The 15,147-nt window shown below is 62.4% G+C and overlaps 1 protein-coding gene and 2 non-coding genes across 5 annotated transcripts in view; all 3 read right to left on the bottom strand.

The window, feature by feature from the left end:
- Window positions 1-1,878: 1,878 nt before the first annotated feature.
- The window catches only part of TRPM2 (transient receptor potential cation channel subfamily M member 2), a 101,105-nt gene continuing 87,836 nt past the window's right edge, over window positions 1,879-15,147 (bottom strand). For all 3 annotated transcript variants that reach the window (XM_030806267.1, XM_030806268.1, XM_030806269.1), the window contains 4 exons: window positions 7,019-7,124; window positions 5,170-5,271; window positions 3,663-3,779; window positions 1,879-2,977 (listed from right to left, as the gene is read on the bottom strand). In XM_030806267.1, the coding sequence (XP_030662127.1) occupies window positions 2,852-2,977; window positions 3,663-3,779; window positions 5,170-5,271; window positions 7,019-7,124 (451 nt within the window). In that variant the 3' untranslated portion in view covers window positions 1,879-2,851. The remainder of the gene's footprint in view (window positions 2,978-3,662; window positions 3,780-5,169; window positions 5,272-7,018; window positions 7,125-15,147) is intronic.
- LOC115833193 lies at window positions 5,228-5,306 on the bottom strand. Its single transcript, XR_004028638.1, has one exon. It is a non-coding gene; the product is annotated as a Z6 small nucleolar RNA (small nucleolar RNA).
- Window positions 7,003-7,065, bottom strand: LOC115833192. The gene has a single exon (XR_004028637.1). It is a non-coding gene; the product is annotated as a Z6 small nucleolar RNA (small nucleolar RNA).

The following is a 15,147-nucleotide window of genomic DNA, read 5'->3' as shown; positions in this document are numbered from 1 at the left end:
ATGATCAGAAGGCCTCATGCCTCTCAAAAAGTCCCTGGTCAGCCAGGCATGTCATGGTTTCCCATTTGGTTTTAGGAGCCACTGACCTCTGTGGCTGCTGCATGACACAGCCGAGGAGAGCTGGGTCCAGGCCTGGCTTTGCCAGTGGCTGCTGAGAGGACTGAGCAAGCCCTCTGCCCTCTCCGCACCCCAGATCCCTCTACAAAGGGAGGCAAAACTTCCTCCCACAGGGCCGCTGTTGGTGTGTGGCTGGGCCCAAGCACGCACCCACAGCTCAGCCACGAGGCCCTCAGGGGTGCTGCTGGAGTAGGGAGCAGCCCCAGGTTGGAAGAGCAGCACCTCTAGGAGTGGGCAGAGCAGGGGGGACGGTGGTGGTGGGGGACAGCCCTGTGAATGTCTACGGCCACTGCACTGTGCAGCTGAAATGGTTCCAATGGCGAAGTTCGTGTCATGGGTGTTTTAAGTGAGCAGAGCAGACGCCTGTCCCCTTGGTGGCATCCCACTCTGGTCTGACCCCCAGGCACAGCCCCCACCCCTTCCCTGGGGGCAACCTTCAGCGTGGGCGTTTCTAGATCCTGCAGACACAGCCGAGACCAGCCCCAGACAGTGGGAGCTCAGCCCCGTGGTGCAGCCAGAAACAGGAGCACTGAGCTCAGCGTGGTCCCTGGCAGACGTCTGGACCCACGGCCAGTAACCGAGGAGTGACAGGCCTTCCCTGTGGTACCTGGAGGCTGGATTGCACGTGGAGGCTGCATTGCACATGGAGGCCGTATTGCAGGGGGAGAGGGAGCTGGAGAGGGGTGGGGTGGGCCACATCCAGGCTGCATTGTGGTTCAAACCCACCACCTTCGAGCCCCTTGGGAGTGGCGGATGCTGACCACAGATGCAGCTTCCAGGACCTCCCAGCCCTGCTGCCTCTGAGCTTCAAGAGGGGCCTGAAGATCTACATTTTTATCAAACCCCAGGGTGACTCTGTCACGAAAGCTGGTGATGGGACTGATTCTAAGCAGGGCATAAGGGGTCAGTTGTGTCCTTGGTGATGGGGTGAGGGGGATACCTGGGGACAAGGGGGTGGCCAGAGAGCTTTGGGTCAGGTGGAAGACAGAGGCCTGCCCAGGGAAGGGTGGGCGTCACCTCGGCCAGTGCTCAGTGGCCAGGCAGCCCCAGGCTCCATCCGGAGCCCCTGCAGGGGTGCCAGGGCACATTGGCACCACCCTGCAGGGGAAGCCAAGGAGGAGGGAATGTGGATGCCCCCATCCTGGCCTGGTGGGCTTGGGAACGATGCTGGAGCCCAGGTTTAGGAAAATGAAGACAGGGAGAAACGGGGGTGTAGGGCTGAGGGGCTGCAGGACACCCACGGGTCGGAGGAGAAACTGGGGGTGTAGGGCTGAGGGGTTGCAGGACACCCAGGGGTCGGAGGAGAAACTGGGGGTGTAGGGCTGAGGGGCTGCAGGACACCCACGGGTCGAGGAGAAACGGGGGGTGTAGGGCTGAGGGGCTGCAGGACACCCACGGGTCGGAGGAGAAACGGGGGGTGTAGGGCTGAGGGGCTGCAGGACACCCACGGGTCGGAGGAGAAACGGGGGTGTAGGCTGAGGGCTGCAGGACACCCACGGGTCGGAGGAGAAACGGGGGTGTAGGGCTGAGGGGCTGCAGGACACCCACGGGTCGGAGGAGAAACGGGGGTGTAGGGCTGAGGGGCTGCAGGACACCCACGGGTCGGAGGAGAAACTGGGGGTGTAGGGCTGAGGGGCTGCAGGACACCCACGGGTCGGAGGAGAAACGGGGGGTGTAGGGCTGAGGGGCTGCAGGACACCCACGGGTCGGAGGAGAAACGGGGGGTGTAGGGCTGAGGGGCTGCAGGACACCCACGGGTCGGAGGAGAAACGGGGGGTGTAGGGCTGAGGGGCTGCAGGACACCCACGGGTCGGAGGAAGCTCACCCGGGGATGGAGGAGAATTTCAGGCAGCCATCACATAGCCCCTGGCCCTGGATGTGTCAGGAACTTTATTTGTGGAAAGCACAGAAGAGCCAGCCAGGCCTGAGATGGCAGATTTAATGTGTTGGGTTTTACCACATTCCCCTCCTGAGGGCCCTGATGGTTCATGCTCCTGTGAGCTGTTGACACCAAACCAGGAGGCCCCCACGTCCCCGCCTCCTGCCCATGCCGTCCCTCCTTCCTGGGTGTGGCCAGCACGTGGCTCCCAGGGAGTAGGGAGGGAGAGCTTCTGCAGCCTCGTCCCAAGGTCCCTGGGGCCAACCCTGGCAGGGGCCCTCTGCATCTCTTGACAGGCCTGGGCTTTGTCTGGGCTCCTGTACCCCATGGAGTTTATCCTGACAGCCAGGAGTTCAGACGGTGCCCCTAGCCCAGGCCAGGCAAGGATCCATGTTGAGGCACCTCGAAACATGGAGGCCCTCTTGGGGAGAGTGGCAGGGCCCCTTCCTCACAGACATAGGCCTGAGGGGGCCACAGGGGACCCCGACTCTCCGGGGAACTTGCCTCAGGCCAATGACCTCCACGGTGGATGAGCTGCTCGGGGTGACACAGCCAGGAAGGGAGTGGACTCTGGCCAAGGGCCCAGCTGCACAGGCCCAGCCCCTCACCTGATGGCCAAGGGTCCCCTCAACTCCGAGTAGCCTGTGCCCTGTCTTGAGCTCTCCTCCTGGGTCACCTTGACCCCGTCCAGTTCATGAGGTCATCTGCGGCAGACTTGCGGGGCAGTGGGTCCACCAAACCCCATCATGCGCAGGGCCCAGGATTAGCCGGGGTCCTGGACAGGCTCAGGAGAGACAAGCCCTGGTTTCTGGGGGGACCGTCCACGGACTGGAGCTGCCCGGCCTGAGTGCACAGTCAGTAGTGAGCCCCGAACTCAGCAGCCACCTTCTGGAGGAGGGTCTTGTGGTTCGCATATAGTGGGACACGCCTGTCCACCACCTGCCATCGGATGGAGGCCCCCGAGTCGCAGGCGTGCAGGTTCTGGAAGAACAAGGGCAGAGCTGACCCTCCCCGCCAGCCCCGCCTCTGCCCAGCTGAGCCCTACAGACTGCAGCCTTCGAGGGCTTGGGGCCTGCGCACCCTCCCTTTACTCCTCTGTGAAATGGGAGGCAGGACCCCTGTGTCAGGTGCACCAGAGATGCACCCGCAAGGCCCTGAGGATCCTTCAGGGGAAGAAGCTGCAAGTGCAGCTTTGCCAGGAGCTGTTTAGCCCGCATATAAGGCCCGGGGTTATTTATGGAACTTTCCCATCCCAGTTCTGAATTAGGAGCATGCAGGATTGATCCAAGTACTGGGAATCCACATCCCCATAAAGGGCTAAAAGCCAGCAGCAGGGCAGGGGGCGGGTGTGGGGCCTTGCCAGTCTCACCCCTGGAGGACCCAGGTCCCAGAACTACACAGGGCCCTCATGGTCGCCTGGCCAGCCCTGTCAGCTCTGGCCATCTGAGGTGGCTCCCTGGTGCCCCCTTTGTCACTTTCTGGGCAAGACTCTGACCCTGTAGCCTCCAGTTTCTGGCCCTGGGCCCCAGGAGCATAGCCAGGTCCCTCCCTTGGAAGCCCCTGAGGCACGTCCAGAATCCAGACCCCGGTCCCCACCTTCCCCCTCCCCGGAGGCCACGCCCATACCCGTCCCTGCCTCCCCACTCCCAGGAGGCCAGGCACATACAGAGTTCAGCCTGTTCAGCTCCACATCGTTCTGGTCCTGGAAGTGGACGCTGACGGCCACCGTCTCGATCCAGGCATTGTCCGTGTTCCTCGGGTCGTCCATGTAACCTTTGTACACCTGGATGGGCAGGGCAGGCCCAACAGCGAGGGACGCCTGAGCGGTGCCCCGGCCCACCTCGTGCCCTCCACCCTGCCCCAGCTCTGAGCACAGCTTCCACCACACACAGGACCCCGGCCCGGCTCTCCCCAGCCCCTGTCAGCCTGCCTGGGCCTGCACGGTGGAGTAGCCCAATGCGGGCTTCAGACACGTCCTTGCCCTGCAGAGATCTGGGAAACGTCTACTCAGTGAAGGAAGACAGTTTCAAAGGCCACCTGCTGTAGGAGTCCACTCATAACAGACACCCAGAACCAGTAAATCCAAGGAGATGGGAAGCAGATGCGGGAGTGCTGGGGAGGAGCTGGGGGTGACTGGGGTGATGGAATGTTCTGGAACCGGATAGAGGAAGTGGCTGCACAATGTTGTGAAGTGTTCCACACCATGGCATTGATCACTTTTTTTTTTTTTTTTGAGATGGAGTCTCACTCTGTTGCCCAGGCTGGAGTGCAGTGGTGCAACCTTGGCTCACTGCAACATCTGCTGCCTGGGTTCAAGCAATTCTCCTGCTTCAGCCTCCCAAGTAGCTGAGATTACAGGTGTGCGCCACTGGGCCTGGCTAATCTTTGCATTTTTAGTAGAGACGGGTTGGCCAGGCTGGTCTCGAACCCCTGACCTCAAGTGATCACTTGAGGGCTACCCACCTCAGCCTCCCAAAGTGCTGGGATTACAGGCGTGAGCCAGTGCGCCTGGCCCGTGTAGCCTGCTTTTATAAAGAGCGTCCATAAAGGGCTGGGCACAGTGGCTCACGCCTGTAATCTCAGCACTTTGGGAGGCCGAGAATGGGCAGATCGCTTGAGTCCAGGAGTTCATGACCAGCCTGGGCAACATGGCCAAACCCTGTCTCTACTAAAAATACAAAATATTAGCCGGGTGTGGCGTCTCACCCTTGTAGCCCCCGCTACCTGGGAGGCCCCCAGGCTGGGCATGCACATGGGAAGGGCCCCTCCAAGAGCTTGGGAGTTGGGGGCAGGTGCTGGCTTCCCAGCACCCTTGGGTGCAGCTGTGCTCGAGGCAAGGGTGGATGTGGGGAGAAGGGCGGCACCAGGCCTCCAAGCAGCTGTCACACTCGAAGGCAGCAAGGGTCCTCAGCCCATCCCCCTTGATTTACAGAGCAGAAAATGGAACAGAGAGGGAGGGCGAGATGTCTGAGGGACCCTGCACACAGCTATGCTTCCGGGTCCTCTGGGAACTGTGCAACGTGGGGGCAGGGGCTGGGACCACCGTCACCTGGTGAAGCCGGGTGGGACTGCTGTCACCCAGTGGGGCTGGGGCAGGTCCCCAGTATCACACTGTGTTCCTCCTACAGCCTTGGGGACACACAGGTGGAGCAGAGCAAACAGGCCAGGAATACCTCCATGCCGCACTTTAGCAAGCTCTCAAAAGCCGGCCAGTGCTCCTGCCGGAGGACCCACTTCAGCTTCTGAGGCAGCGTCTCCCCTGGCTCCCGGGAGCCCTGGACAGACAGAAGACAGAGGCAGGTCAACAGGGCACCGAAGCAGGACCTCAGGCTGCCCTGGCACCCGTCTCCACTGGCCTCCTGCCCGGCTTGGGCAGCGGCCCAGCCCTGGGAGCCACAGGCAGGAGGCGTCTCGGGATGCAGTGACATTGCCCAGAACCCGCCGTCCACGTCAGCATCTGTGAGCCCTGCCGTGGCCCGAGCAGGGGACACTGGGCTGCAGGGACAGGCCCCAGGGTACCCACCCTGAGCTCAGGCTCCCCAAGGGTGCCAGGGCACCCCCTCCCCGGTCCTCTGGCGCCTGCCCCCGCGTCACCCCTCCCAGCTCGCGCCCAGTGCAGCAGGCTGCCACGGCGGGTTCCCTGTTTGCATTCCTGTCTCTCCCGGTCCCACCCCGGCCTGTGCTGCGGCTGGCTGGGCTCCCAGATGCTCCCGAGCGCCACCTGCCGGCACCTCCTCCTCCCCGCACCCATCTTTCCCACCCTATTTGTCATTCAAAGTCCCACTGAAACACCCGTGGGTTTCTCAGGAAGACTTTACAGGCCACGTCAAGACGGTCCCACCTCAGCCCCATGACACTCCCACCGTCAAGGGTGCGTGCCCTACAGAGCCAGGAACCCAGGAGGCCCCTCAGAGTGCCCCTCTCAGTGACCAGCCTGAGCTGACAGGGATGCCAGTGAGTGGGACCTAAGACACAACCCCACGCACTCCGTATGGAGAGGCCAGAGAGCGGAGAGTGACTCGTGCCCCAGGGCCGGGTGTGCACAGGCAGAGAAGCCACTGGGTGAGAGCAGCAGGGCAGCAAGGGGACCCCAAGGCCAAAGGCCCCCTCTGCTGCGGGGATGGTTCCAGCTGTGGAGACAGGCCCCCAAAGCACTGGGACTCAGCAGTGGGGACCTGGGCTCCGGAGTCCCCGTTCCTGCCCAAAGGCCCTCGTGGCACTGCTGCCCTGCACACCACGGTAGCACACACACCCCCACACCAGCAGAGGCAGCCACCAGGCCGTGAGCTCGGGGTCAGAGAAACACAACAGCTGCTTGCTGAGTTGTAAGTCACAGACTCCCGGGATCAGGTGCAGAGGAGAGGCCCTGCGGGGCAGGCCGTACCCCAGAGGCCGTGTGCCACGGCCAGGCCTGGCAGGACTCAGACCTCCTGGCAGGACCAGCCTCATCCATCCCCTGCAGTGAGGGGGCTGGAGGGCTGTGGAGGCCGGGCTGGCCTGGGAGGAAACAGGAGCTGTTGGAGGCACTTGAACAAGAAAGGCCCAGGCCATCTGTCCCGAGTGTGTGCACCCCTCCCCACAAGATGCTGGGGTGCACTCCAGCCTCAGCCCCACAACCAGCCCCTGAGCTGAGGGGCCTGTGCACACCCCGCCCCTGACCCTGCCCCAGGTTGGTGTCTGACACACGGGTGAGGAGCTACCTCTGCCCTCAACACCCTGAACGCCGCAGGGGGAGCCCAGGTGGCCTCCAGCCGCAGCCCAGCCCATGGCTGGGACGCAGTAGGTGCCCCGTTAGTGTTTATGCACCAAAAGATCCTCTGATCCTGGGTTTTCCTAACTGCAACATGAGGAAACGGGAGGGAGGAGTGTCTTCTACAGACAAAACAAGCTGGGGTCTCGAACCCTCCCTGCCCGGGGGCTGCAGGGGGCTGGTGTTCAGTCCGTGGGTGGAATGGATGAATGGACAAGTGACCCACAGACAGACAGCCCAGTGGACAGAGGTCCCACGCGTGGCAGCCTTACCCCAGGCAGGGCCCAGTGCTCGGAGAGAGGGAGCTTCACCACCAGCACTTCCAGCAGCTTCTTTACGCTCTTCCTGCAGATGGCTCCGTCCTTATTCCGCCTCCACCTGCGGAGGGAGCGGCCACGGCTGCCCAGGACCCGCTGCGGCCTCCACCCTCCCCTGCGCCACAGTGGGGCTGGCCCTGCCTGGGGCGGGGCGGTGTCAAGCCTACTGCAGGCTCAAACCCTGTTCTTTTTCAAGTTCTTCATCCCCAGGGAAAAGACTGAGATAGTAACCACTTAGGGAATGTCATTCTTTACTTCCATCAATAGCGGGTAGGACTAGAAAGAGCCCCAGCCTTCATGGAGAATTTTTTAAACATTAAAACCCTTAGAGAGGTACCTGCCCTTTGACCCAGCTTTGCAGTTTGACCACTCTTAGAAAATGCCAGTGGGAGTCCAGTGAGGTGACGAGGGGTGCCGAGGGCCTCCCGGGAGTGATGTGGGGTGAGGCCCTGGAGTGGGGTGCCGAGAGCCGCCTGGGGGTGATGTGGGGGTGACGTGGGTTGCTGAGTGCAGCCTGGGGGTGACATGTGGGTGATGTGGGGTGCCAAGTGCCACCTGGGCAGGCCAAGGAGAGGCCAAAGGGACAGGGGAGCAGAGAGTGACTCGCACCCCAGGACCATGACTCCACGGCCAGAGAAGCCACTGGGTGAGAGTGGCTGGGCAGCAAGAGCACCCTGAGGCCAAAGGCCCCTCTGCTGGGGGGAGGTCCGGGCTGTGGAGGCAGAGCCCCCAGAGAGCATGAGGCACAGCAGCTGGGCCTGGACCCCAGAATCCCGTTCCTGCCAAATGGGGTCACCAAGAGCCCCCAGCAGCTTCCTCAGGGACAGAGGCGTCTGTACCCATATGGAAGGCGGCCTGTGCGTTGGGTGAGAGCAGTGGGCCAGCTGCTGGAGTGAGCCTGAGGGGGTGAGTGTGGGGCTGTGTCCCTGTGGATAGGAGTGGAGGAGTGAGTCTGAGGGGTGAGTGTAAAGATGTGTCCCTGTGGATGGGAGTGGAGGAGTCAGTCTGAGGGGTGAGTGTGCGGCTGTGACCCTGTGGATAAGAGTGGAGGAGTGAGTCTGAGGGGTGAGTGTGGGGCTGTGTCCCCGTGGATGGGAATGGAGGAGTGAATCTGAGGGGTGAGTGTGGGGCTGTGTCCCGTGGATGGGAATGGAGGGGTGAGTGTGGGGCTGTGTCCCCGTGGATGGGAATGGAGGAGTGAGTCTGAGGGGTGAGTGTGGGGCTGTATCCCCGTAGATGAGTGTGGAATGAGTCTGAGGAGTGAGTGTGGGGCTGTGTCCCCGTGGATGAGTGTGGAGTGAGTCTGAGGGGGTGAGTGTGGGGCTGTGTCCCCGTGGATGGGAATGGAGGAGTGAGTCTGAGGGGTGAGTGTGGGGCTGTATCCCCGTAGATGAGTGTGGAGTGAGTCTGAGGGGGTGAGTGTGGGGCTGTGTCCCGTGGATGGGTGTGGAGGAGTGAGTCTGAGGGGTGAGTGTGGGGCTGTGTCCCCGGGAAAATGTGGAGAGAGTCTGAGGGGTGAGTGGGGGACTGTGTCCCCGGGATCGGAGTGGAGGAGTGATTCTGAGGGTGAGTGTGTGGCTGTGTCCCCATGGATGGGAGTGGAGGAGTGAGTACGAGGGGGTGAGTGTGGGGCTGTTTCCCCATGGATGGGAGTAGAGGAGTGAGTGTGAGGGGTGAATGTGGGGCTGTGTTCCTGTGGGTAGGCGTGGAAGAGTGAGTGTGAGGGGTGAGTGTGGGGCTGTTTCCCCATGGATGGGAGTAGAGGAGTGAGGGTGAATGTGGGGCTGTGTTCCTGTGGGTAGGGGTGGAGTGAGTGAGTGTGAGGGGTGACTGTGGGGCTGTGTCCCCGTGGATGGGAGTGGAGGAGTGAGTGTGAGGGGTGAGTGTGGGGCTGTGTCCCCGTGGATGGGAGTGGAGGAGTGAGTGTGAGGGGTGACTGTGGGGCTGTGTCCCGTGGATGGGTGTGGAGGAGTGAGTCTGAGGGGGTGAGTGTGGGGCTGTATCCCTGCGGATGGGTGTGGAAGAGTGATTCTGAGGGGTGAGTGTGGGGCTGTGTCCCCGTGGATGGGAATGGAGGGGTGAGTGTGGGGCTGTGTCCCCGTGGATGGGAGTGGAGGAGTGAGTCTGAGGGGTGAGTGTGGGGCTGCGTCCCGTGGATGGGTGTGGAGGAGTGAGTACGAGGGGGTGAGTGTGGGGCTGTTTCCCCAAGGATGTGAGTAGAGGAGTGAATGTGAGGGGTGACTGTGGGGCTGTGTCCCCGTGGATGGGAGTGGAGGAGTGAGTCTGAGGGGTGAGTGTGGGGCTGTGTCCCGTGGATGGGAATGGAGGGGTGAGTGTGGGGCTGTGTCCCCGTGGATGGGAATGGAGGAGTGAGTCTGAGGGGTGAGTGTGGGGCTGTGTCCCGTGGATGGGAGTGGAGGAGTGAGTCTGAGGGGTGAGTGTGGGGCTGTGTCCCCGTGGATGGGTGTGGAGAGTGATTCTGAAGGGTGAGTGTGGGGCTGTGTCCCCGTGGATGGGAATGGAGGGGTGAGTGTGGGGCTGTGTCCCCGTGGATGGAATGGAGGAGTGAGTTGGGGGGGGGGGGCTGGATGGGAGGAGGGTGAGTGTGAGGGGTGAATGTGGGGCTGTGTTCCTGTGGGTAGGCGTGGAGGAGTGAGTGTGAGGGATGAGTGTGGGGCTGGATGGGAGTGGAGGAGTGAGTCTGAGGGGTGAGTGTGGGGCTGTGTCCCCGTGGATGGGTGTGGACAGTCAGTCTGAGGGGGTGAGTGTGGGGCTGTGAACCCGTGGATGGGAGTGGAGTGAGTCTGAGGGGTGAGTGTGGGGCTGTGTCCCCGTGGATGGGAGTGGAGGAGTGAGTCTGAGGGGTGAGTGTGGGGCTGTGTCCCGTGGATGGGAGTGGAGGAGTGAGTCTGAGGGGTGAGTGTGGGGCTGTGTCCCGTGGATGGGAGTGGAGAGTGAGTCTGAGGGGTGAGTGTGGGGCTGTCTCCAGTGGATGGGTGTGGAGGGTGAGTGTGGGTGTGTAACCCCGTGGATGGGAGTGGAGGAGTGAGTCTGAGGGGTGAGTGTGGGGCTGTGTCCCCGTGGATGGGTGTGGAGGGTGAGTGTGGGTATGTTACTCCGTGGATGGGAGTGGAGGAGTGAGTCTGAGGGGTGAGTGTGGGGCTGTGTCCCTGTGGATGGGAGTGGAGAGTGAGTCTGAGGGGTGAGTGTGGGGCTGTCTCCCAGTGGATGGGTGTGGAGGGGTGAGTGTGGGTGTGTACCCCGTGGATGGGAGTGGAGGAGTGAGTCTGAGGGGTGAGTGTGGGGCTGTGTCCCCGTGGATGGGTGTGGAGGGTGAGTGTGGGTATGTTACTCCGTGGATGGGAGTGGAGGAGTGAGTCTGAGGGGTGAGTGTGGGGCTGTGTCCCTGTGGATGGGAGTGGAGAGTGAGTCTGAGGGGTGAGTGTGGGGCTGTCTCCCAGTGGATGGGTGTGGAGGGGTGAGTGTGGGTGTGTAACCCCGTGGATGGCTGTGGAGGAGTGAGTCTGAGGGGTGAGTGTGGGGCTGTGTCCCCGTGGATGGGTGTGGAGACTGTGTCGGTGGGGGTGAGTGTGGGCTGTGTCTCTGTGGATGGGTGTGGAGGACTGAGTCTGAGGGGTGAGTGTAGGGCTGTGTCCTGTGGATGAGAGTGGGTCAGAGGGGTGAGTGTGGGGCTGTGTCCCCGTGGATGCTGTGGAGAGTGAATCTGAGGGTTGAGTGTGGGGCTGTGTCCCTGTGGATGGGTGTGGAGGGGTCAGTCTGAGGGGTGAGTGTGGGGCTGTGTCCCCGTGGATAGGCGTGGAGGAGTGAGTCTGAGTGGTGAGTGTGGGGCTGTGTCCCGTGGATAGGCGTGGAGGAGTGAGTCTGAGTGGTGAGTGTGGGGCTGTGTCCTGTGGATGGGAGTGGAGAGTCAGTCTGAGGGGTGAGTGTGGGGCTGTGTCCCCGTGGATAGGCGTGGAGGAGTGAGTCTGAGGGTTGAGTGTGGGGCTGTGTCCCTGTGGATAGGCGTGGAGGAGTGAGTCTGAGGGGTGAGTGTGGGGCTGTGACCCCGTGGATGGGAGTGGAGGAGTGAGTCTGAGGGGTGAGTGTGGGGCTGTGTCCCTGTGGATGGGAGTGTAGTGAGTCTGAGGGGTAAGTGTGGGTCTGTTTCCCCGTGGATGGGAGTGGAGGAGTGAGTCTGAGGGATGAGTGTGGAGAGTGAGTCTGCGGGGGTGAGTGTGGGGCTGTGTCCCCGTGGATGGGAGTGGAGGAGTGAGTCTGAGGGATGAGTGTGGGGCTGTGTCCCCGTGGATGAGTGTGGAGAGTGAGTCTGTGGGGGTGAGTGTGGGGCTGTCTCCCAGTGGATGGGTGTGGAGGGGTGAGTGTGGGTGTGTAACCCCGTGGATGGGTGTGGAGTGAGTCTGAGGGGTGAGTGTAGGGCTGTGTCCCCGTGGATGAGTGTGGAGTGAGTCTGAGGGGTGAGTGTGGAGAGTGAGTCTGCGGTCGTGAGTGTGGGGCTGTTTCCCCATGGATGGGAGTAGAGGAGTGAGTGTGAGGGGTGAATGTGGGGCTGTGTTCCTGTGGGTAGGCGTGGAGGAGTGAGTGTGAGGGATGAGTGTGGGGCTGTGTCCCGTGGATGGGTCTGGAGAGTCAGTCTGAGGGGGTGAGTGTGGGGCTGTGACCCCGTGGATGGGAGTGGAGTGAGTCTGAGGGGTGAGTGTGGGGCTGTGTCCCGTGGATGGGAATGGAGGGGTGAGTGTGGGGCTGTGTCCCCGTGGATGGGAGTGGAGGAGTGAGTCTGAGGGGTGAGTGTGGGGCTGTGTTCCTGTGGGTAGGCGTGGAGGAGTGAGTGTGAGGGATGAGTGTGGGGCTGTGTCCCCGTGGATGGGTGTGGAGAGTGAGTCTGCGGGGGTGAGTGTCGGGCTTTGTCCCCAAGATGGGTGTGGAGGAGTGAGTCTGAGGGGTGACTGTGGGGCTATGTGTCCCTGTGCATGGGTGTGGAGAGTGCGTCTGCGGGGGTGAGTGTGGGGCCGTGTCCCCGTGGATGGCTGTGGGGGAGTGAGTCTGAGGGCAGAGTGTGGGGTTGTGTCCCCGAGCTGGTTGTGGACAGTGAGTGTGAGGGGTGAGTGTGGGGCTCTGTCCCTGTGGATGGGAGTGGAGAGTGAGTCTGAGGGGTGAGTGTGGGGCTGTCTCCCAGTGGATGGGTGTGGAGGGGTGAGTGTGGGGCTGTGTCCCCGTGGATGGGAGTGGAGGAGTGAGTCTGAGGGGGTGAGTGTGGGGCTGTATCCCTGCGGATGGGTGTGGAAGAGTGATTCTGAGGGGTGAGTGTGGGGCTGTGTCCCCGTGGCTGGGAGTGGAGGAGTGAGTCTGAGGGTTGAGTGTGGGGCTGTGTCCCCGTGGCTGGGAGTGGAGGAGTGAGTCTGAGGGGTGAGTGTGGGGCGGTGTCCCCGTGGATGGGAGTGGAGGAGTGAGTCTGAGGGGTGAGTGTGGGGACGTGTCCCCGTGGATGGGGGTGGAGAGTGAGTCTGCGGGGGTGAGTGTGGGGCCGTGTCCCCGAGATGGTTGTGGACAGTGAGTCTGAGGGGTGAGTGTGGGTCTGTAACCCCGTGGATGGGAGTGGAGGAGTGAGTCTGAGGGGTGAGTGTGGGGCTGTGTCCCCGTGGATGGGAGTGGAGAAGTGAGTCTGAGGGATGAGTGTGGAGAGTGAGTCTGCGGGGGTGAGTGTGGGGCTGTGTCCCCGTGGATGGGAGTGGAGGAGTGAGTCTGAGGGATGAGTGTGGAGAGTGAGTCTGCGGGGGTGAGTGTGGGGCTGTGTCCCCGTGGATGGCTGTGGAGGAGTCTGAGGGGTGAGTGTGGGGCTGTGTCCCTGTGGATGGGTGTGGAGGAGTGAGTCTGAGGGGTGAGTGTGGGGCTGTCTCCCAGTGGATGGGTGTGGAGGGGTGAGTGTGGGGCTGTGTCCCCGTGGATGGGAGTGGAGTGAGTCTGAGGGGTGAGTGTGGAGAGTGAGTCTGCGGTGGTGAGTGTGGGGCTGTTTCCCCATGGATGGGAGTAGAGGAGTGAGTGTGAGGGGTGAATGTGGGGCTGTGTTCCTGTGGGTAGCGTGGAGGAGTGAGTGTGAGGGATGAGTGTGGGGCTGTGTCCCCATGGATGGGAGTGGAGGAGTGAGTCTGAGGGGTGAGTGTGGGGCTGTGTCCCCGCGGATGGGTGTGGAGAGTGAGTCTGCGGGGGTGAGTGTCGGGCTTTGTCCCCGAGATGGGTGTGGAGGAGTGAGTCTGAGGGGTGACTGTGGGGCTATGTGTCCCCGTGGATGGGTGTGGAGAGTGCGTCTGCGGGGGTGAGTGTGGGGCCGTGTCCCCGTGGATGGCTGTGGGGGAGTGAGTCTGAGGGCAGAGTGTGGGGTTATGTCCCCGGGCTGGTTGTGGACAGTGAGTGTGAGGGGTGAGTGTGGGGCTGTCTCCCAGTGGATGGGTGTGGAGGGGTGAGTGTGGGGCTGTGTCCCCGTGGATGGGAGTGGAGGAGTGAGTCTGAGGGGTGAGTGTGGGGCTGTGTCCCCGTGGATGGGAGTGGAGGAGTGAGTTTGAGGGGTGAATGTGGGGCTGTGTCCCTGTGGGTAGGCGTGGAGGAGTGAGTGTGAGGGGTGAGTGTGGGGCTGTGTCCCCGTGGATGGGAGTGGAGGAGTGAGTCTGAGGGGTGAGTGTGGGGCTGTGTCCCCGTGGATGGGTGTGGAGTGAGTCTGAGGGGTGAGTGTGGGGCTGTGTCCCCGTGGATGGGAGTGAAGGAGTGAGTCTGAGGGATGAGTGTGGAGAGTCAGTCTGAGGGGGTGAGTGTGGGGCTGTGTCCCCGTGGATGGGAGTGGAGGAGTGAGTCTGAGGGGTGAGTGTGGGGCTGTGTCCCCGAGTGTGGGGCTGTGTACCCGTGGATGGGTGTGGAGAGTGAGTCTGAGGGGTGAGTGTGGGGCGGTGTCCCCGTGGATGGGAGTGGAGGAGTGAGTCTGAGGGGGTGAGTGTGGGGTTGTCTCCCCGTGGATGGTTGTGGAGGGGTGAGTGTGGGTCTGTTACTCCGTGGATGGGAGTGGAGGGTGAGTGTGGGGCTGTGTCCCTGTGGATGGGGGTGGAGGAGTGAGTCTGAGGGGTGAGTGTGGGGCTGTGTCCCCGTGGATGGGTGTGGAGGAGTGAGTCTGAGGGGTGAGTGTAGGGCTGTGTCCCTGTGGATGAGAGTGGGTCAGAGGGTGAGTGTGGGGCTGTGTCCCTGTAGATGCGTGTGGAGGAGTGAGTCTGAGGGGTGAGTGTGGGGCTGTGTCCCCGTGGATGGGTGTGGAGGGGTGAGTGTGGGGCTGTGTCCCCGTGGATGGGAGTGGAGGAGTGAGTCTGAGGGGTGAGTGTGGGGCTGTGTCCCCGTGGATGGGTGTGGAGGAGTGAGTCTGAGGGGGTGAGTGTGGGGCTGTATCCCTGCGGATGGATGTGGAAGAGTGATTCTGAGGGGTGAGTGTGGGGCTGTGTCCCTGTGGATGGGAATGGAGGGGTGAGTGTGGGGCTGTGTCCCCGTGGATGGGAGTGGAGGAGTGAGTCTGAGGGGTTGAGTGTGGGGCTGTATCCCTGTGGATGGGTGTGGAAGAGTGATTCTGAGGGGTGAGTGTGGGGCTGTGTCCCCGTGGATGGGAATGGAGGAGTGAGTCTGAGGGGTGAGTGTGGGGCTGTGTCCCCGTAGATGAGTGTGGAATGAGTCTGAGGGGTGAGTGTGGGGCTGTGTCCCCGTGGATGGGTGTGGAGGAGTGAGTGTGGGGCTGTGTCCCCGTGGATGGGTGTGGAGGAGTGAGTCTGAGGGGTGAGTGTGGGGCTGTGTCCCCGTGGATGGGTGTGGAGGAGTGAGTCTTAGGGGTGAGTGTGGGGCTGTGTCCCCGTGGATGGGAGTGGAGGAGTGAGTCTGAGGGGTGAGTGTGGGGCCGTGTCCCCGTGTATGGGGGTGGAGAGTGAGTCTGCGGGGGTGAATGTGGGGCCGTGTCCCCGAGATGGTTGTGGACAGTGAGTCTCAGGGGTGAGTGTGGGGCTGTGTCCCTGTGGATGGGTGTGGAGGAGTGAGTCTGAGAG

The sequence above is a fragment of the Nomascus leucogenys genome, chromosome 25 (assembly GCF_006542625.1).
Source record: "Nomascus leucogenys isolate Asia chromosome 25, Asia_NLE_v1, whole genome shotgun sequence".
NCBI classification, from domain to species: domain Eukaryota; kingdom Metazoa; phylum Chordata; class Mammalia; order Primates; family Hylobatidae; genus Nomascus; species Nomascus leucogenys.
This window is presented reverse-complemented; position numbering and strand designations above follow the sequence as displayed.